This window comes from Barbatula barbatula (assembly GCF_947034865.1).
Source record: "Barbatula barbatula genome assembly, chromosome: 10".
Classification (NCBI taxonomy): Eukaryota; Metazoa; Chordata; class Actinopteri; order Cypriniformes; family Nemacheilidae; genus Barbatula; species Barbatula barbatula.
In genome coordinates, this window is record NC_136773.1 from 16,660,753 (window position 1) to 16,683,100 (window position 22,348).

General features: G+C 39.1%; 2 protein-coding genes across 2 annotated transcripts in view; both read right to left on the reverse strand.

Moving 5' to 3' along the window:
• The window catches only part of necab2 (N-terminal EF-hand calcium binding protein 2), a 60,492-nt gene extending 46,191 nt beyond the window's left edge, over positions 1–14,301 (reverse strand). The window contains exons 1-2 of the mRNA XM_079465378.1: positions 13,956–14,301; positions 10,420–10,444 (exon numbers count right to left, since the gene is read on the reverse strand). Coding sequence (XP_079321504.1) covers positions 10,420–10,444; positions 13,956–14,267 — 337 coding nt within the window. The 5' untranslated portion in view covers positions 14,268–14,301. The remainder of the gene's footprint in view (positions 1–10,419; positions 10,445–13,955) is intronic.
• A 1,919-nt stretch (positions 14,302–16,220) lies between these two features.
• The window catches only part of hydin (HYDIN axonemal central pair apparatus protein), a gene marked incomplete at both ends in the record, with an annotated part of 48,319 nt that continues 42,191 nt past the window's right edge, over positions 16,221–22,348 (reverse strand). The window contains 13 exons of the mRNA XM_079465985.1: positions 16,221–16,730; positions 16,810–17,034; positions 17,496–17,726; positions 17,826–17,976; positions 18,458–18,621; positions 19,127–19,336; positions 19,997–20,216; positions 20,413–20,693; positions 20,777–20,935; positions 21,015–21,213; positions 21,309–21,478; positions 21,595–21,816; positions 21,923–22,130. Of these exons, the coding sequence (XP_079322111.1) occupies positions 16,221–16,730; positions 16,810–17,034; positions 17,496–17,726; positions 17,826–17,976; positions 18,458–18,621; positions 19,127–19,336; positions 19,997–20,216; positions 20,413–20,693; positions 20,777–20,935; positions 21,015–21,213; positions 21,309–21,478; positions 21,595–21,816; positions 21,923–22,130 (2,950 nt within the window). The remainder of the gene's footprint in view (positions 16,731–16,809; positions 17,035–17,495; positions 17,727–17,825; positions 17,977–18,457; positions 18,622–19,126; positions 19,337–19,996; positions 20,217–20,412; positions 20,694–20,776; positions 20,936–21,014; positions 21,214–21,308; positions 21,479–21,594; positions 21,817–21,922; positions 22,131–22,348) is intronic.

Below are 22,348 nucleotides of genomic sequence, written 5' to 3' on the forward strand. Positions count from 1 at the left end.
ACTTATCATTACTTACAGCATGCCACATGCGCTTCTTCCCATCTGTGACCATTCCACATTTTTCATAAACCAATATGATGCTCTACATTTGCTATATACTCCACTTTTGTAGCAGATGTTAAAACCAATGTCACAAATATAAAGTACAAATTTCTGTATTTTAGTTAAAAGCTCAGATCTACATGTTTCCTCTTGTGAAATGCTGTTTGTAATCATGCTAGTAGATCATCAATGGATGCTTGAAATACATCTTACATTATAAGAAAAGAAAAGCTATAATGAGTACTGATTAGAGATGATTTCCAGCTTTTACCTCGTCCTTTAACACATCATCTGTCATTAAACCTTAATATCGTGAAGGTTTTCCCTAAGCAGGGCAGAGAGGTCGCCCTCAATTCTAATAGCTGTGCGCATCAGTTGTTTTGAATTGTGTGTTTGGTTCATTGTTATGAAAGTCAGAGGTTCGGCCCTTGTGGAGCGAGGTTTTAACAAAAAGGTCAGGTCGATGATTCAGTCCCCCATTTTACCGTTTACTCCGGGGAGTCGTGCGGTCCAGAAAGCAGTTTGTGTGATACTGAAATATAGTACCTCAAGGCTCCCGGCTCAAGGAAATTGTGTCCAAATGGACTACAGGTTATTGCTGTGAACTGTGAGAGATAGTGAGAGAATTGAGTCAGGCTTGCTTATTTGTACATGCAAATGTCTGTTTTAATGGGGTCACAAGCTGCATTACTTTTGTAAAAACATAATGTTGTTTAAAGGAGCTTTAGATTTCTACGGATGTAAGGTTGTAAAGAGCCAGCTGTAAGCAAGTAGCTGTGAACAAAATAGGGTTTCGGAAAAAGCTGGGGAGGGTATAGACCACTTTGCAAGATGTAAACACTAGTCCAGAAACACTTGCGGTTTCAGTTTTGATTTATTTATTTTTGAACTCTCACATCTATCTTGACTGTTGGCCTTTGTTAGCATACTGCATCTGTGTTACAGTTGTCCAGTATGTGTGACTGTCAAGAAGAAGTACTACAGACAGTGCCCACCCCTCCGCAACAGACTCAAGACATGACTGGAAGACAAAACAGTGGAAAGCAACCCAGCTGGCAGTAAGTTTCAAGAAATCCTACAGCCAGCTGTCACCAGTCTAATAATCACCACCAGGTCTCCATAAAAAACGCGGACATCTCCAAAGGAAGAATCTACCCTCACCCAGGACCCGTCACCGCAAACTACATCCAAACACCAGAAGCACAGACGATGCACAATTTGCAATGACCATGATTCACTCTATAATAAACTAGCGCACTATAAATGTATCTTTCTTTGAACACAATAAAACCTGTCCCCCTGCACTTCACCCAATTATAAGCTCCACGTCAAAACCTAGTTAGCTGCCATTCCTAATACATTTTTAATGTAGCTTGTCACAGTGCATTGCAAAGATTGCAATGTTGCCTTACAGTTTAGTTAAAACAAGATCCAGTCATTAGATTTGGAACGTGTGTACTAATTAATGCTAAGGCCCTGATAAGCACTGTTTTCACCAAGAACCCCCAATTTTGCACCGCCTATGATAGCACACAATCCCCACGGATCTCCATTTCACTCCTGCTGTTGTGTGAGTGAACTGATGATGCTGTCAGAATTCTGTCTGTGTTCTCCTGCCGGGATGCACCGTAGTGTTACAATTGGCAACTCCCCTGTGCAAGAACTGCTTAGAGTGACGGTTAACAATCTGCTCTTGCAAAACTCGTTTAGGACCAGACAATGACTTTACCCAGGTATGAGGTAATTCTACTAGATGTAATGTATGTGACCGCTGATAAAAGTTTTGTTGTCACATTGCTTGTGTGAAAAAGCATACGGATGAGGAACTACTGTTCGTTCCTTAAAGGGGAGGTTCAACCACATATAAATGTTGTCATTATTGTTTCACCCTCATGTTGTTCTAAACCTACATGTGACTCTTGCTTTTGGTGAACACAAAAGAAGATATTTTGATAAATGCAAATGGTTTTGTGCCCTTAGGATGGAAATCAATGGGGTCCAGTGTTGTTTGGTTACCGACGTTCAAAATTTGTGTTTTGGGTCCTGGAGGACCCACGTCATACAGGGATGAGTAAATAAAAAAGGTTTTTTTGGTGGGACTATCCCTTTAACTCAAAATCAATCCGTCCTCTGCAGAAACGCGATATCCTTTTAAGAAATTCAAATGAAGTGAAACTTTATTATAACAGCAGGCCATTAAAAATGTTTAAATAAAGGTGCTTTACAACATAATGGCCTTTTTGTTTCTTATGTGGCTTTAAGCAGATAAAAAGGATAGACTGCCGTAATGCTCGGTCTGAAATATCTTTAAGAGAGATGCGAGTATCAACTCTGTCAGGCAGCCAAGTTTAGCAAAAGTCTGGGCCAGCAGGTCAGTCAGGTTAAACCCCCTGAGTTTTCCCTAACATCAATAAACAACGAATCTCTAATGTCTACAATCCAATCGACCGTCTGCCATAATACCTTGGGACATCCTCTGAAGCACTAGGAAACCCTTCTGCCGGGCTACTTTCCCATCTGCAGTGCAGTCCTGCAACCACAGTGCTTTCTCTCACATCAAGACGAGTGTTTCTTTTGATGTGGCAGTGCACGGTTGGGTAGTCTGAGAAATACGGCGAAACACTCCAAACGTACACAGAGCGGAGCCCAGAGGATTTCTTCAACTTCATCATTGATAAAGACAACCCAGCGTGTGCTTACAATACTTAAAATGAAAGACTTTCAGCGTTTCTTTTTTTCTATTTGCAACTAATTGAAACTTATTGAACACCTTTTTATAATGAGTCAAAATTTTAGGCAAACCTAATTAGTCTGGCATGAATGCCAAAGACGGAGAGGGGAGGAAAAGAGTCTGCATGAGGTGGAGGTGGAAGGGAAAACACTTGAAGAACGGGAACAAACCCAAATCTCTTAGCTGGAAGCCTGGAGTATTTTTAATTAGGTAAAGACTCCTGGGATGGAACAGTATGATTTGAACAGACCTGCGGGTACCAAAACGCATTTCAAATACTTTAAAAACGATTCCCTGCTGACTTCACTTAATGTTGTACATTTGCAGCTTAGCAAAGAGAAAGTTCCTCTTATCAAAGGCCTTAAAGGGACAGTTCACCCGAAAATGAAAATTCTGTCATCATTTACTCACCCACAAGTTGTTCCAAATCTGCTCCATGCTTTAATTAAACCGTCTATAACCGTTTCCTCTCCGGAACCGCTTTAGACCACTGTGAAAACCACCACAGCACAGAGCACATGGGCTCGGTATATTCGTTTATCTTCCAGATCCATTTTTAAGGCAGCGGCTAGTTGGCATCATGAGTGACTTTTGCCGTTCAGAGGGCAATATTTTAAACTAGATCTCTACAGGATGCCCACTGAGGCTTTAATTAGTAGTGAGGGAATAGGACAGGTCTTAGATCTCAGGCCAGCTTCCATCAAAGCAGGTTCACTTTGAGGAACAGAGCTGTCGCTCTCCCAATGTTCGGTCAATGCATTCAGAAATGAATTGAGCTTGGAAGGTGCCCAGCTTCGCTCTTAAAGTGAACGTTTATCCAAAAATAATTATTTACTCATATGGCATTGCAGATCTCCATGACTTTCTTTCCATTAAAGAAAATATGTTATTTCGAAGAACAAAGGTAACCAAGTAGCACTGCCCCCATTGACTTTCATTGTATGGACATAAATCCACTGAGACATTTCTCAAAATATGGTTTTGAATGCCATGAGGGTGAATAAGTTATAGTTTTTCTCTAGTTTAAGATTGGCTCAGAATTATTAACCTATTACAATGTTACTTAATCATACTATATCAGTATTCTTAAGCCAAGAATTGATACTTTTGGAGGAAACAGTGACCAGCAAGTATGAAGCTCACTGTGGCAGTTCAGCACACTAGAATGATCTAAATACAATCAAAATGCAAACTTTCAACCACTTCATAACAGTGTCTGACGTTTTTATGGGATAGTAAAGAATCTTAAACGGTGATACCTCAATTCGTATTACTTTGAACTTGCTTATGATCTACATTATTGCACAGCACAACCTACACCCACACAACAAAACTATAAAAAACAACCTGCTTTTCATTGTGAGTGACCATAATTACCTTCAACATTATGCAAAAAGCACTGGAGCATCAAGAGCAGCAATGAGGTTCTGTGTGTAAGGCAGGTAGAAGAGAGCTGACTGCAGCTTGACAGCTTTTTCCCATGGCAACACAAACCTGTATGTACTGTATGTATGAGTGTTCGTTTGTACATCCTCGTGGCTTGAAGGTGATGCATTAAGAAAAGATGATTTTGGTGCACAATATAATTTTTTTTATCGTGTTTTTGATATTTGGCACATGCATGCTCTTGTTTCTCTTTTGAACTCTCTTGCTGAGATAAATGCCTTTGCCAAAGAATGAGGTGTGCATTTTTTGGTTTAGCAGAAAGTCAAAAATGCCATCGCCGTGGCCAAATAATAAATATCCCTGGGCATTGTAGGGCAGAGAAAACAAGGACAGGCAGTGCAGAGAGCCCTTGAACAGTGTATTTACGCTCTTCTGGACAAAAGCATGCGTGTTGATGGTTTACTGATTCTGGCAATTTTCTCAAGTATGCATACTTGTCTATCCCATGAGACTATGGTTTATTAAATAGTGACTACGAAAGTCTGACCCTCGCTGATTTTTGTGATGTTATAAGGTACATTGAGAGCCTCTTTTATCTCCTATCGTGTAAACGGATGAATTACTGAATAAACTAAATAAAGTTTGAGAACAACAGCAGTGCCTGTTCTGCTCGTCCACACAAATAAGCAAAGCATGGTGAAATATCAAAGAGAATCCAGTAATGAGCTTCTATTGATCTAAAAAGTAAACAACATGTGTTGATGTTCCTGACGATAGCTTTAGAACCAGCCCCTGGAAGATACAAGCATACAGTATGTAGTGTTAAAAAGACCTCTTATTAATGATGGTATGAAGGATTTGTATGCAATACAAAAAGCCTTATACTTAGACCAAAGATGTATACACAGGAGTATTAGCACAAAAATGAATCGGAGATATGATTTACCCATCATGCTATTTTTTACACAGCTTCAATGATTCATGAGATCTGAAGCAGGGAAGCCTTTCTGTCATGTTGTGAGGTAGCTGTCAAATTTGTCATCAGTGAGCAGACACACATAAACTCTCATTGACTGTTATTGAGAACTGGTTATTCGGAAGGGGTGTAATAGCGTTTAGTAATAGCGTTTGGTTTTGTAATAGCGTCGACTAGGGTCCGAGTTTTAAAGCTTAAAATAGTGCACCCATACACCATCATAAAAGTAATCCATATGACTCCAGTGGGTTATAATTGTCTTATGAAGTGAAACGATACGTTTGTGAAAGAAAACAATCTTGTTTGAAGCCTATTTAGCGATCAAGATATGACATATAAATGTAAAAAGACAATAGCCTTTATGGACAGCCTTAGTTCAAATATGGTAATAACTAATTTCATTAGTTCTCGTATTATGGAAATCATATCACAGACGTCTATCTGTCCTTCTGGTTTTCTTCTCTGCCTCGTTTTTCGCTTTCAACATGGCAGCGGAGTGAAATCAGCCTATTCTGTAGTTTGGGGAGGACAGTGGTGATATGACAAGACACACAAGATTTAATGGCAAAACAAGTTTTAGGAAATATTATTTAACCCTTCCATGCATGAATTCATGACAGTTAGGATTTTTATGTTTTTTTTTTTGCTTTTTGGAAATACAAAACAATATTTGAAGAGATTTTCAAATGTACACTTGAGCGGTACTATATCTGACGGTTTGATCAGCTGAAGAAAGGAAGTCATACACATACTATGGCATGAAGGGTAAGATTATAAAATTCATTTTCATTCCCTAGGTTTAATTATGCGTAATCATCTTTTTGTCTGGACCAGTTTATTCTAAATAGATTTTAAATACTCCAGCATTTATAGAGACAAATATTCCAGTTCTGCAAATAATATTTATTGTTGCTATAAAACAATTAGCCACATGCTGTCGGAAACAGTTTGAGAAGGAATCTGTCAGGTCACGCTGCAGGAGCAACTTCCCAAAAGAACTAACCACAAACAAATATATACAATACACAGAGCTTAATAGAGACAAACAACACAAACACCCTTAAACTGCCTCTCTCTCTCATTTTCTGCTACTTATTACAACGCCACATGAGAATCCGTCTCTCCCTGCCCCGTGAGATCTTGTGAATGTGAGAAACGCTGAACACTGTGGACAGAATTGAAAACAGCTACTAAAGGGCTATTCAATTTCCATTATCGCTCACTTGTCTGTCATTACAGGTACTTCTCTCTCTCCCTTAAAAGCTGTGAAAGTAGGGCGAGCTACAGATGCAGATCAGGTGACGGGTCACGCAGGTCTCCGGCACACCGCTCCCGTGTCAACAGCCCAGGCAGATTTACGCTCCCTGCCCAATCAAAAACCGTGAGGCAGTCTGGCAGACCTAGCCTGCGTAAAAGCTCTTAGGCCAAAAGAGCATGTCATTTCCTCTGGAGAACAGACATTAATGATTCTCTCAGCCCGCACCGAACGCATGATGTATCCAATCACTCCTGCGGTAAAAGCTGTGCAGCGGGCCAGTGCTGTATGCTCTCAGTGTGATGGTTTTATTCTGGAGGAGAAATTGATCTTTAGCATGTATTTAATGCATCCTGGCCTCTTTGAAAAAAGAAAGATGAATTATGCTTCATTTCACTTCTGTGACCAAAAGCTGGAGGCAAATGAAATTGCTGTGCTTTGTCTCTTGTTAGATAGATGTGTGTTTTGAAGTCAAAATGTTGCAAAATATGGCACCCAATTCCCTGTGGTACCGTGTCGGCCTTGCTTTCTTTCAGTTGCATCCGCTCTCTTTCTCTCATTAATGTTGTCACCGTGCTGTTCTCAGGGGAGGGGTTTAAAAATAACACAGATTGTGCTTGCGCCACACATCAAAAAGCAACTATTGCTTTAAACAAGCTGGATTGTTGTAGTTTTCTCTTCGCTATTTGTATTGACTTCTTCTAAGCCCAGGGGCATGCACTAGTTTCATAGAATGGAATTTCTTCTTTTAAAATTGAAAACTGAAAACAAAGTTTTCTGCAAAATGTTTCATATCAGTTTGAAGATTGATGCAAAAGATTGGAAAATTGGATTAGAGCAGATCTGTGTCCAATAAGTATGGCCGAGAGCTCAAGACTAACCGGCGACCAAGGAACAAAAATTGTATTACGATACAAATGGATGAAATGTAATAATGAACCTTCTCGTGCATTGATTTTTGCACGTCACATTATGCAACAAAGCCTCTCTCTAAAATATAAATTGCCCTACAGATACACGTAATATGAATATGGATGAAGAGACTCATCTGCATGAGGTTAATCTAAAATCAATTAGCAAATGCATTTGCATTTTTGTTGCCAGTTAAATAGTATTGTTATAAGTGTAAAGCAACATGCTGTATTTCCATGATGTGTCCTAGGAAATATTCCTTGCTCTATTTTTAGTATGAGAGGACAAAGATGGTCAAGATGTTTAATGCTATTTGGAACTATAATGGTCCAAAGTAAGGTTTTAATGTTAAATGATTTGGCTGCAGATTTATTTATTAGCTATTCTTTTTCTTGTAAATACAATTCTAAAACAAACATTAATACCTGTGTATCTTACACCAGTTCCTTTCACACATGCAACTACTGTAGATGAATTGCAGTAAAAATGCAACTAAAAGGAAACCGCTTTGTGTTTTTGTCCATTAAATGTCAGTCTTGCCATGAATGCCTTGAATCCTGAGATGTCAACCAAATATCAGTATGTTCCAACCTTAAATGTGCTCATACTATTAAACTTACAGCTTTGTTCTACAGGCGTAATGCCCCTTCAAACAAACGTGTCCCCTCAGACTTTTGAACAGTCAGTTTTGTATGCAACCTCCAAATGACGACTTAGGCATCTATTAATCAGTTGCACGATCCTATAGGAAGACACCATATTAGCTATGAGCTGTACCCTCAGCATCTTTTGGAGATGTTTTCCGTTTTGATCACGTGCAGGAGCTTAACATTTATCAATCAGGCGACAGAAGCAACAGCGCTGGCTGATGATGTAGTCAGCGTATGCGCGCGGTCGGGAGCTCGGCTCACGGAAACACCCGTGGGTCCCCGAAACAAGACTGCGAGAACTGGACCCATGAATTGGGTGTTTGACTTAAAGTGGCACTGCCTAGACTGATCTATCTACTCTGAGAACAGACGTGAACAGACATTTTGAGGGGCAGGGGTTCAAGTGGAAATAAGGGCACTTCAAATATTTGTTTTAATTTTTTCTAATCAAAATGTATTAAATCTATATTAAATAAAAATAAATGTTAGTCCTCACGCTGACCTAATTGTTTAATGTTGTTTCATTTTTCAAGAATGTCTACAAAATAATCAGTTCACATAGAGACAATGGTATTCTTTAGAATTAAATAATTTGATCACAAGAACAGGCAACAACAAAGGAAAGTATTTGTTACTATCCAAAGCGACTTACAAAGAGTTTGGGGAGCAATAAGCGATATGTCATAAAAGAGCAATAGTAAAATAGGTGCTAATACAAAGTTACTAGTTTCAACAAAAGCAAGACCTGTTGAGAGGATAGAAAAGTGTACTTTTTTTTCATTTGTCTGTCAAGTATTCACAGAAGAGGTGTGTTTTAAGTAGTTTACTCTATAAGCATACACAACATATAAACAACATATAAAGAGGAGGAGTCTGACATCAAACTTTATCAAGTTATTGTACACTTAATGTACTGTTCAATTTTGAGATGTTGGTCTATTTTGCTTTCATGTCTTCTATTGCTCTAATGGAAAGGATATCCATTGATATGCTTTAGTTATTTTCTTTATCCTATTCATCTGCAATGCCTGACAAATGTATGCAAGTTATCACATTTTAATTACTTAACGCCTCATTTGCATATCAATGAGTCGATTCTGATGTCGTTTCTCCATTAAGTTAACATGTACGCCAATGATATACTGCCTTATAGCTAGACTTTAGCTAACTCATTAGTTCATAAGTGATGGATGTTAGCAAAACAATATTTGCGTTTTGTCTTTTGGATAATTAGCTGTGAATTCAAGGCACATGTAGCTAATCAGTTTATCGCCACTCACCTCCACAACCAAGACAAATGCTACTGCAAAGAAGGGATGGCTTCACTGTTGCGGCTCTCAGCCTGATGTGCCAGAAATGTGTGCTCTCAACATTTTCCGACCTGACCTGATCTGATATTTTCTATTTGTTTGCCAGGGACAGCTGTTTGCAAACGCACTCACGCACACATATTTATTTATTATTTTTTAAAAGCTCCCCAGAAAAAAAGGGCACTTTCTCTCGAGGAAGAAAAAGGGACTGGGCTCAAGCCCCAAAAGGCACCCACCCCCCACTCTGCACGTGCCTGCTGCTCCATATGCTTTCTAATGGCTCCTTTAATACGTTGGGGTAGTCGAACACACCTCTTGTCAGTTGGCATATGGCATGGTTTAAAGTGAATAACTTTTACCTTACAGTTCAATTTCAGGGTGCAAAGACTGACAAAACTCTTAAAGAAAATATATTTCCCTCTAAAAATAACCATCAATAATATATTAAATAATTAAATATAGATTTGGAGTGATTTATTAGATCAAATAAAATATATTAAATAAAACAAAGAAATAGACACTATTTATATAGAAATTATATTTATATCAAAGAAATTATATTGCATGTAATATCTATGTTTTTGTTTCATCATGGAAGAAATTTTGTAATGGATAATACATCTGTTTTAAAGGCAGTTTAACAAAGTGTTATCACTTTGCTTCTTTTTATTTGCTTTTACTCCTGTGCTCTATGTTCATTTGCACACAAAAAATTACTGTTTTACTGCAATACCACAAGATTCATATATCAATCAGATAGTGTTGTTATTGTTTTGAATGTGCTTAATAGATATTCTCAATAATATTGCTTTAAATGTATGTATTTGTGCGTACAGGACATGTTTCTGTGTGTTGTGCACTGTGCCCCCTTAAAAAAGAATGAGTGCATGACGCCCTGCACACAAGCGTCAAAACGGAAACCGTCTGAAAATTGCCAGCACTGATTTATCTGTTTTTGACAAAGTGTTGTGTTCTCACATGTCCCCTGAATGATCATTACATTTTTTGAGAGTGCTGCATGTGCAGGGTGAGTGAAGAAGGAAAATTAAACAAGAATAAAAATCAAGCAAAAACCAGGAATGGTGTTAAAGTCGGGTCGATTTTGATTTCACAGAACAGAATCAAAATTTCAAACAAAAAAGCTGTTTCACACTCACCATCCTTATCGGCTCTCCGGAAAATCTGAAAAGACACACGCACACAGAAATACAATCTATTAATATCAATTATTAATCACATTCTCTTTTCAATTCTGTTTTTGTACACTTTAAGACTTCAACCCATGTAAACTCAACATGCTTCAATTACCCTATTTGATTTCTAAACCACTGAAGGAAAAAGGCTCCACCCTTACACCTTGTATAAAAGTTATACCTTGTTACAAATAACTTTATCACATACGACCAATACCAGAAATATTTTTAGACAAAATATAAAGTGGACAAAAATGAATAAATGACATATATTTTTCTCTCTCTAGGGTTCTATGTCAACCATCAGTCACTTAAACCCACTCAGAAAGCTATTAAGGTAGGGGGTGGTTCTATAGATTGACTGACTGCAAAGCAATGGCATGGCACATGGAACAGTGATTATTCCTTACATTGATTATAGAGGGTCACCGGCACAAATGACACTGTACTCTTTAAGATTCTGTTCATTGCAGTTTGGGTTAGGGTTAATCAAATGTGAAATTGAGTACTTAAGACTCTCTGGTAATACAGGAAAATCCTCACTGCTGTCAATGGAATGTGTTGGAAAGTCAATCTATTACCCTTTCACATTTGCTGATAACAATGACTAATAAATAAATACAATGTCAAGTGTGGTTGTTTCACTGTGGTAAATTCTTGTTAAATGGACGGACTGCAAATGCAAGCATTCACATGGAAACGCTTGAACGTGCATGTTTGACTTTGTGGGAGCGTGTGGCGAACATTACATAATCAAAGCGCTTATTGACAATTCATTTGATCCGCTACAAAAGAGTAATCACCTTCAGCTGACAGTCTAAAGAGGTTCTCTGGATGTAGCAGACGTTTCATTCAATTCTGAGAACTAACTGCATTTCAGCTGTCAGGATACTTCACCATCACAGAACAAACACAAAAGCCACACCAGAGGGATAAATGGACATAGGGCAACCACTGAAACAGCTAGGGGACCAATAATTGTCTTTTTATCTTGGACACTTTTTTCGCTACACTATCACCTAAAGAAGCAAAATACATTTGGAAACAGAGGCAGATCCAAAAACTGTATACAAACTTTAAGTTTTTCAAGTAGATTCATTTAAGCCAAATTTGAAACCCTGTTTCCACTTTACACCCTTTTATAACTTTAGTTTTTTGCAAGAATATGTGCATCTGAAATTGCAACATCATATTTTAAAATTGAAAAACCTCGGAGCCTGACTGCCATCAATTTGTGAATATAATGGACCTCCATAAAAGAAAAATAGCCATTTTTTGTATCCAATTTGTTGTAAAATTCCACCTCGCTGAGGTAAGATTAAAGTGGGCAACCTAAAGGAACAAGCTTGTGGTAAATACCATTCGTTCTGACAACATAAAGTAATTAAATGTAGGTGACCCAGTTTGTTTCAACAGATGATAGATCTCTGTATGACTTGAAATGAGGACAGCTACCGAAAATATGAACTATGAGGACTAATATGAACAACAAAGCTAATAAATGGTAATCGACCATAAATACTTTTTTCAGAAAAAAATTTGAATTATTAAATTCATAGCTAATTGAATCACTTAACAAAAATTTAACAAAGACTGAATAACAAGGGATGAGAAAATGAACATGAATTACTACAGAACTGAATTAAAATCAAGCACCGCATCTAACCAAGAATGCATTATGCACCACTGAGACGTTTCTTCTTCAATCAGGACTACCTAAAAGACACTTAATAATAACTAAATAAAGAAGCAAAATAAAATGAAGATACACAAGTCTACATACTGTAGCAAAGTACAACTAAGAGTTCAAGCAAAAGATTGATATGTTCAGCAGGCACTGCTCTGTGAACTCATATTTTGCCTCGCTCGGTCAATTTAATTGATTCTCTATGGTTGGCTCCAATCCAATTCACTGCACAAATGCCAAAAATATTTGTATTTTAAAGTTCAAGTCAATAATGTGATGAAGTCTTTAGTAAATGTCATATGCAGTCACCAACTTACATATAATAAAAAAACAACTCTCTGTTCTCACACATTTCCCGTAATTAACATTTACATGTTTTTCAAGCATAAGTAAACCCTGCAATTTACATACAGCACACGCTCGGATATAAATATTGCAAAAATACTCTGGTTAATTAGACCCTGGTAAAGTTTTGAACATGATGATGTAAGAGATTGTGTGAAAGAGCCTCCTTTATGACAGCTTGTTAGTGCGCCTCTTATTTTGTGCTGTCAGGTTTGGGGAAACCAGGCAGAGAGAATTTGACATCGACACACCTGGTGAATACATGCTTGAGACGTAGCCAAATGGAAGGCGTTCTGAAAAAAGTCTTCATAAGACTGAAAAGTTGTTGTGGCGGAGCCGGGAGGATATGTGACTGTTTAGCAACGCAGTCTAGAGCTTCAGTCGAACGAAGGCTGATCCTAGAACAGGCATGCAGGTGGATGTGTAATTTGGTAGAGATAGATCGAGTTAAGTAATGGAATTCTCTCAGAAAGCATAGAGAGAAATCAATTCCTACATGCACCTGTGCTCCATTGAAAGGCGTCATGAGAGAAAGTGTGGACACACTCACACAACACCACCTCATTAGGTCATCATTTTTTCTTATTCATCATCAGATACTGGAGGTACAATTGTGCTTCTAGTCTTTTATATATATATATATATATATATATATATATATATATATATTTAATTAGACTTTTTGGGCATTATAATTTGGCTACCTGAGACTTATCGCTCTCTTCATGTTTTAACTTATATTCCTAAAAGCACCGTCGAAATCTCAAGAGATATAATCGTCTGATAGACTTAATATTCCAGCACCGATGAACAATACCGAGGCAATACTTTGACCTACTAAATCAATACTGTGGAGACCTCCTCACAGCAGCCAACCACACAGCATAACTGGAAAGCGCAATGAATTATTTAGATTTGGGTACGCGCTCTGAGGTCAGCCCATAAAATCTGAGCAGAAACCGTTTTATACCCTCGGGATGTTGAGTGGTACTGCGGGACGCACCAACTGAACGATTTCGTGCATTTATTATTTCCCAGATATACTATTAACGTCATTTTACGAGTAGATAAAGTCGGGCGGCTGCGCAAATAAATCCGCTGCGCGCACCCTGAAGGCGCAACCGCATTTGGAGACAGAGATGATCGCGCGTACACGCGCTGTGTAAATGCAAAGTTCCGTAAACACATATTGGATGTATCTTAAACAAATCACATACGACTACAATTAGGTGTCAACTCCGTATGCTTTGTAAAAATTGGTGCTATAAAAAGTTAAATAGTTGGTGGAAAAAAAACCGTATTGTTTTCCGCCTGTACAGTTATTCCGTAAATTATTACAATAGGTTGACGAGTTGTGATTCGTCAAATTGCTCTCATCATAAACGCAACTGAACATTAACAAAGTAAAACCCGCGCACCCATTTAATTCGTGGTGGGACACACGGAAAAAACACTATGAAACACCTACATCCAAAATGACAGAGATGCCTTTCCGTGGCTCCGGTGCGAAGAACTGCTCCTGAGCCACCGCCGCCTCCTCCTTCACATATTCCCGTGTTGAGATGCTCTTGTTGTCGCTCATCTTGGTGACTATCCAGCGGACGAGCCCGTCTATTCCACCGGGCTGTGCGCCGCTGTTTCCGGACTGTGCAGCCGTCTCGATGTCCTGAGCCCCGGGGTTGGGCTGCTCTTTGCTGTCCTGTGACTGGAGTTTGGCTTGTTCTTTGTGGAGGAGTTTATGGACGCCGTCCCTGCAGTAGCGCGCTGCTTGTTCACACATCCTTTTGCCGCGGAGCGTTCATGCTGCGCGCTATGGGGGCGATCCCTCCCTCCTCTGTGACATCATCCCAAATCTCGGCCCCTCCTGTCATACACATAACTGGAGCAGTTTAATAAGTGTCATTCATTTTGACTAGTCTCAGAGTAAGGAAAACAGCAGTTGCTCTTTAGGGGAGAGCACCAATTGATGCTAAACTTTTTCAAGACGCAGTCTATTTTAGGATTTGACCTATTTCAATTTGCTCTTAGTTTAAGATGTTCAATCCACTAGGGAAGTTCTTTCCATTCTGGAAAAAATAAAGCAGACACCATGACATTTTAATGCTTATAATGGGAATTTTATTGGTTTAAATGGAAACTGTGGGGGTGAGTCTATACTGGTAATGTGTTGGCGGTTATCTGGCAAATGGGAACAGCAACCACTAAACCCTACTGGAATAAGGCCCAAAATACATTACGCGGTATAAAATTGGTAAACAGCTAATAGTTTATAATCGTATTTGTAATGAAAACCATTACATGCATTGCTTTTTTTCAGCTGGTTTGTAAGGTCAGCAATTGTAAACATTCTGAACACATCTAAAATGGTTTACCCAAACCTTCTTGGCATCAAAATGACCAAAAAAATCTTCTTACTGCTCCAACCACTGCCATTTAAGGTTCAATGTTCTGCCGCACAGTTAATGAAGCAAATAAAAAAAACATTTGGTTTTATAAAGTAACCTCCCGATAGAAATATTGTGTGATTTGTTAAAAAACAACAACAGCTGCTTTACAATTTTGGGGCGGGTTCCCCTACCCTCAGAAAATCCCTTGTTATTACATATCTATAACGGTCTAAAATGACCTTTGTGACTTGAAAGACTCCCCGGCCCTGCCCTTTATGAGGGGTGATTAAGTCATTCTATCTAAAAGCGTCTTTATTTAATTGGCACCACGAACAACCCCTCCTACAGTTCGCGTTCCTATAGCGAGGCATTTAGCCAAACAGAAAAAGGCCATGGGATGGATCTCTTTAATGTAGGGCGACTCACAGCAACCTGTTACTCCCCTTTCCCCACAGAGGGAACTCGGATAATTACAACAAGCGGTAATCCCTTGTCTTTGGAGGCGCTCAGATCAACACCCCTTGCAGCCAGTTTGTACGTTGCAGTGACAGGCCTCTCATTTCCACACATTAACAAACTCAGTGGTACATCAGGGCACGTCAAGAAAGCTGAATGGCTATTTTGGTTAATGTGGCTGAGGTTTATCAGCTCAAGACACATTGGGAGTGGGCTCCATTAAACAATAAAAGCCCAATGTGGTCAGCCGCACTAGTATGATGGTTTTGAAATATCCCGAGCAATAGCATGAACAACAGATTTTTATTAAGTTCTCTTCACATAGCGAATGTGCAAATGTATCCCCAAAAATTAGACAGTGCACTTATACACTTGGTTTACGATACAGCAAGAGGACTGAGATCATACACATCTTTACGGAACACAGTTTGAAACAGACACTGACGCTCACACACAAGAGGAATATCCTTGCCGTCATGCTTCAATGATGTAGGAGCAAAGTGCACCTCCTAGTGGAACTAAACAGAGTAACCCAGGAGTCAGAAATATTAACTCGTATTTGACTGTTTTTTTCCAAATATTAACCCAGGTATAAATACCACAGTTTAAAGAGAAATGTTTATTAAAGTCTTTTGTTTTACAATAAACTAAGTCTTAACAATAGTTTTTTACAATAAATTAATATTGTATTATGAAACACAGTATCATGTTTAAATTATAAATCATCTATAATATCTGTAAATAACCTAAAATGAAAAAATAGTGCTAGAAAAACAACTTCCCTAAGTCATGGCATGAAAAAATATTTATAGCTGCAAATATTTTAAGCATGATCAAGAAGCCTTTAAACCAGAGAACAGCAGGCTCCTCCTTTCATCTCTTGTTGCTGGTTAGGATGCTTTTTTCTCTGAAGCCAGCTCTGGACTGTAACCTTTCAGGTAATAAACCCAGAAGATACCCTGTCCATGGGCTTCCATCCGTGGGCAGGAAATTGTCAGCTTTCCATGACACGGGCCCCTGGAGCCCACGGGAGGACCCTCAAATATAATCTGTATGTTATGGGTTTTCTGCGGTGAAATAGTCTCTGTACCCTTGATAGTGAAGACAGGATTGTCCACGTGGAAGGAAAATGTTGTGGCCTGTTGAAAGACATTCTTAAAGGCAATAGAAACACTTGAGCCTGAGCTGATGTTGAGGGGACCCTGAGCTTTAGGTGGGGTGCAGGTGCCATACAGAGGGAAGACATACTTTCCTCCTAACTCTGAGGAAATGGTGAGCAAGGTGTGGATTTCTCCCAGTTGGCAAGGTTCAAAATGGACAGTCACACTGACGTCCGTGCCTGCTTGGTTCCCTGGTGCTGTTTTAATGGACTTTTCCAGAATAAAGTTGAGGCTGTCCGCCTGATCCGAAATAGAATTTGTGCATTACAATCTATGATAAACAGCAACAGTTAACAGACTGTAAAGCAACAGCTCCTACCTTGCAAATGTATTCGGTCTTGACACGAGAGTAGTTGGTGAATTTTGCTGTGATGCTGTGTCTGCTGCCGAGGGGCGCTTTGAAATAGAGGGGCTTCTCGGTGGGTGCAGGCAGGGCCTTTAACTGAAGCTCATAAAAGAAGTGGCCGAGTTCAGCAGCATATAACACCAGGCGAGTTTTGGTGTCCCCCTCACAAAGAGGCTGGTATTCAAACGTCAGTGTTCCCTAAACAACAAAGTATAATAAGGTTACATTTTAATATAAATTAGGGCTGTCAAACGATGAATCGCGATAAACTGCACCCAGGATAAAATACTAAAACATGTACTGAATACATTAAGGAAATATTTACGTATTTATTTATATTTACCAATATTACAAAGTTATTCTTTATATTTTTCTTAAATATATGCATGTATGTACTGTATATGTTTTTATATATACACAATTAATATGCACAGTACACCGACATATATCACGTAAACACAAAGTTTTGCGATGGATGGAAGTGGATGCGATTAATCGTGTAAATAATAAAAATGATTAACTTGTGTTCAACTGAAGAAAGGAAGTCGTATCTGAGATTGCATAATAATAATAAATGTGGAGGACATTTTCAGATATTACAATTACTGTACATAATCTGTTTTTTGATGTTGAGAGAAGCCCTACACACAGTACAGTACCTTAGACTGGGAAGGCAAGAAGAACTGTGGAGGCACATTAATATCTGCATTCTGGCACTCTGCAGATAAGTACAGGTCCACGAGAAGAGGGTTCTCCACCTCCACGGATCCTGATGCCATCTGTCTCACCCGCGTTACCATTTCTATAGTGCTGAGCACTCCTGGGGGCGTTGCCTTGTAGTTGAGATTGTAGAACAGATATTCACCTGTTGCTTCATTCTTGAATGTCACCTACGATAAATATGGATTGCATGTGATGTTGTATGACCATAACTATGTTTCATTTCATAACCAAAGCAGTCTGGATTAGCACATTGGGACGACACTTGCTTTAGCGTTGTACTGGCCCTCTTTGTAAGTGAAGAAGGAAACTGTGTAGTTCCTCTTCTCCAGTGGTGGAACCTCAATGTATTCCAGGCCCTTCAGGGAAACGATGCCATCTGAACGATCGGGTTTGATCAGCTCCAGAACAGCACGAAACCTACAGAGGGGATAGAAAAAGAAAATATAATTTACACAACGTAGTGGATTAAGGTAATCAATTACGGCAATGGCATTCAATGAAATGTGTCATACTGTACATTAGTGTTTCAGAGGGGAAACATAAATATAAATGTCATGATCATTATAAAATGCCTCATGTTCCCAAGAGTTGTAACTTCATTATGAGTATTTTGAGGATTAATGACATGTTTATCCTGTGTAATAAGATAATGCATATGTATAATGTACAGTAATAATTATGCATGACAGGAAATGTTAATGAAACAGAATAATATGGAATATTATAAATAATAATAAATCATTTCGATGGGTGAACTGCATCATTAATTATTTGCAAAGCATTTGCTTTTTTCTTATATGCAAAATAGTTGACTGCTAAACTGAGGGTAGGGATAAATTTGTGATTCATATTTTGTGATGACTGCATTTTCACATATGTGCTGGAGTGGATGAGGTACCGCTGAGATCTAGGCAGCCAGTTGTGAACAGATACAATCTGTGTGTTTTGGCTTTTGCATTCTATCTCTTCGGTGATGGTGCTTTCAGCCTTTGGTGGCTCGGCTGTGCCATGCAATATGTATAGTATTCCATTGCCATCAGGGAAGCAGAAGAACACAGAACCCTGCACCAGAGACAAAGTACAGACAGGTATTTTTACTAGATAAAATATAAAGGGTGACCGGTAATAATCCCGAACATGTGTTTGGGGCATGACGCAATACAGACTCAACCCCACTTTCCTTTCAATGCTGATTTAATGTGTCAAGAGACTGTGTTACAAGCTGTGCATCAGCTCTGGGAACTACATGGTATTGTTTGGACTACTTATGAGCACTTAACTGAAGCTTTTTGGAGCTTATGTTCACTATAAACTGTTATTCTATTGAGAAAGTATGAGAATGGATTTTGACTAGATTTCTCTCACAATTTAGAAAAGGGTAGAGGAGTAGAAACTTATCTAAAATTATCCAGATTTATTCTCATTATTAGACAGCTATCAGCCATATAGACAGCTATATTCATACATTATATAACAGAATATCATGACATTTAACAGTTATTTAAATAAACAGTCGTTTCAAAAACAATACTCTGTGAGCCCACATCAGGTGCTGAGAGAGTTGTACCTCGTGCCTCTGACCGTCTGCAGTCATGATTAAAGGTTTGTATGTGATCTCATAGGTGTTCTGTTGTTGGGGATCAACGAGGAGAGTGGGAGGCCCGCTCCAGTGCTCTCCCTCTATGACACACTTCAGAGTCCAGCGCTGGTTAATGCGACTGGGCAGAGTCACAGATTGAGTGCACTGACTGCGCACCAGACACACAAAATTGACCACCTGATCACACACAGAGACAGAAAAATAAGCCATAAAGAGAGTGTGACAGAGAGTGATATATAAATGGCAGCAGACTGATGGTTAAAGGGGAGAATGCCCCAACCAAGCCTTCTAAGATATGTCATTTAAGATGGATAGTCATTCAGGAAGGAAGTGCATTTGTAGATTTTAACTAAAGATTATTAGGACACACAATTTTTAAAAAGAGAATGACCTACATTGATTAACTATTTAATAATAAATGCTGCAATATTACATGAAAAAATAGGCATTGTAATTTTTTATTTCACTGGGACTTTAAGAATTAAATAAGTTAATTTGTAACATTCTGCTATCTGTCATCTTAGGATCATAAGGATTTTGTAACCTATTTAGACTGCAATACCAGGCTCAACTGTAAGAGGTCAATGTACCATACAGTTTCTTTAAATGTGACCCGACTGCAGAACCCATTCAACAAATTGCTTATTTAATAAAATTAATATACAACTTAATTCAACCAATCATCTATTTAATTATTATACAATAAAATAAGCATATACATTAATATTAACATAAATAAAATAAAATATAAATAGTTATATTATTAGACAATAGCCAAACACAAGCTCCCGTCCAATGAAACGTTATATAGTTTATTATGTTTAGTGCAGCTCTTACCTCTGTTGCAACCGGAGGGGCAATACAGGAGCCAGTGAGGGTGAGTTTTAAAGGTTTACCCCCTTCTATAGTGCAGCAGAGGTTATCATAGAGCAGATCTTGACTTATCACCATGGGGGCAAAAGTCACTTCAAGGGATACTTCCATTCCTGGGGTTAAATAGCCCTCAGCAGGAAAAATAATGACGTCTGGCGCAAAGCTCTTTACATCCCATTTGAATCTAATGAGAAGACATGAAAACTTATCAACAACACATTTAAAATCCATTACTGTATACGTATAGTAATACAATACTTGTTAACACATGAATAGGATCAATAAAGCTGTTTATGTTGTCACACAATCTACTACAATTGACTATGATAGTCTCTAATAACAAGGAGCTGAAGGGTGTGTCAAAACATCTGCATATGTACCTCGCCCCAATGTCCCCAGTGTTCTGCATGATAATGTGACGCATGGCTTGGCAGCGTTGGACCACCGCTCCAAACTGAACGGTGTCTGTGTCCAGACCAACCTCCACGCCCTGACAGCAACCCTTCATGACCAGCAGGGGGCGCACAGCACCCAGACACTCCAGCTGCAGCTCCTCTGTGAAAGGAGGCATGCGTTGTTCAGGAGAGAAGAGAAGCTCGGCTACACAGCGGCCACCACCTCCTTTAAGTGTCACCTGTCCCTCTGGACGCACTGATAGGACCTAAATATGCAGAGTGGCTGTATTATTCTGATATACTGCATAGTGTGAAGTTGAACAAATGTGTGAATATAATATGTAGGCACCTTAGAGTCTCTGAGAACATCATCAGAGTGTGCGCGAACAAGAGTAATGGTTAAAGAACAGTGGCTGTTGTTCACCAGAGGGACCAATTTGCGACTCCGCTGGCAAGTTTGCAAGGCTCCAAAATTTATTATCCTGTGCGCAGTGTCTTCCAAGTTAATCTGACACAAGAAAAAGGAAGAAATTATCAAATCTGTCAAAGTATGACAATTTAAATTAGAGATTAAAGCGCCTTGTCACCTTCATCTCAATCCCCTGTCCCAAGATCTCCACTATTTGCTTGGCACACTTGTTCATTTCAAAAAACACTTTCTCGTGGTAGCGAACTGCTTTGCGTGGGTAGAATGAAAAGAGCACATCCACAGAACCGCCGGGGGGAATGACCTGCGGGGTGAAGCTGACCTCCAGGACGGGTGCGTTGGAGAACAAGCAGTCTAGACTAAAAACATACAATCATATCAAAATTAAACCTTGCTCTACAAACTTTAAGGGTATCATGGAAAACAAAACTGTTTTCAAACCACAAATCTGTACCTGATTCCTCTGTTGTTTCTGTTGCTAATTACCAGTGTATGCGTAGCAGGTTTCATCCCAACGCAATGTATAAAATGCGTTCCAAAGTTGTACTTGAGAAAAGAAAATTCAAGATCCGGAGCCAGAGCTGAACCCATCAGGGAACAACGGAATGCCGGACCGTTCTTTATCTATAGAGGTCGAAGGAAAGAACATTAAAGGAAGAATGAAATGCCAAAACATTTAAATTTTGCAAATGATAAGGGTCAAGATGTACAGTAATTGGTGGTCAAAGTGCTAACTTTACCTTAATGGAAAGTGTCAGTTCTCTAAGCACACATTTCCGTTGAGGGCAGAAGGTCACAGTGCAGTGGCTTTGTCCACCTACAGGCACAATGTCGAATTTAGGTTCCACCTGCAGGTGGGGCTGAAGCGCTGCTGGTCCAGACAGATCAAACTCGACCTCTAATCTGAATCTTCCAGGATTAGAAACCACAAAGGCACATGTGGATTTATCATTTAACTCCACCTATACAGGGGACAGAACGTCAGAAACACAATGTTACATTTTGTGCTGACTCTCTCACAGACACACTCATTTAAATGTACCTAAATTATTTTGCATAAATTCAAACCTGTTTGAAGTCCACTGGGTGAATATGGTTTTCTGAAAGCTCTACAATGGACTCATCTGGGCTCTCATATTGCACACGAGCGTTCATGCTGTAACACTCTCCCTTCACATTCATGGGCAGAGGCTGGAGCTTCTTCTGCACCGTCATGACCAGATTAAAAGTCACGTCTCCCTCACGGGTGGGAGTAAACCGTATAATTATTGGGATCCTATCAGAAACAATCAAGAGGTTGAGAGGTTTGAGTCAACTGTTTGCCAGTGTTTCCTGAAAAAAATATTTCACTATCATGTCTCTGATGCCCTTCTAAAAGTGATAGTTCACCCAAAAATGTCAACTCTGTCAACATTTATTGACCCTCTTGTCATGTGAAACATGTATGACTTTCTTCGAAATATCTTATTTTGTGTCCTGCTTAAGAAAGTCAAA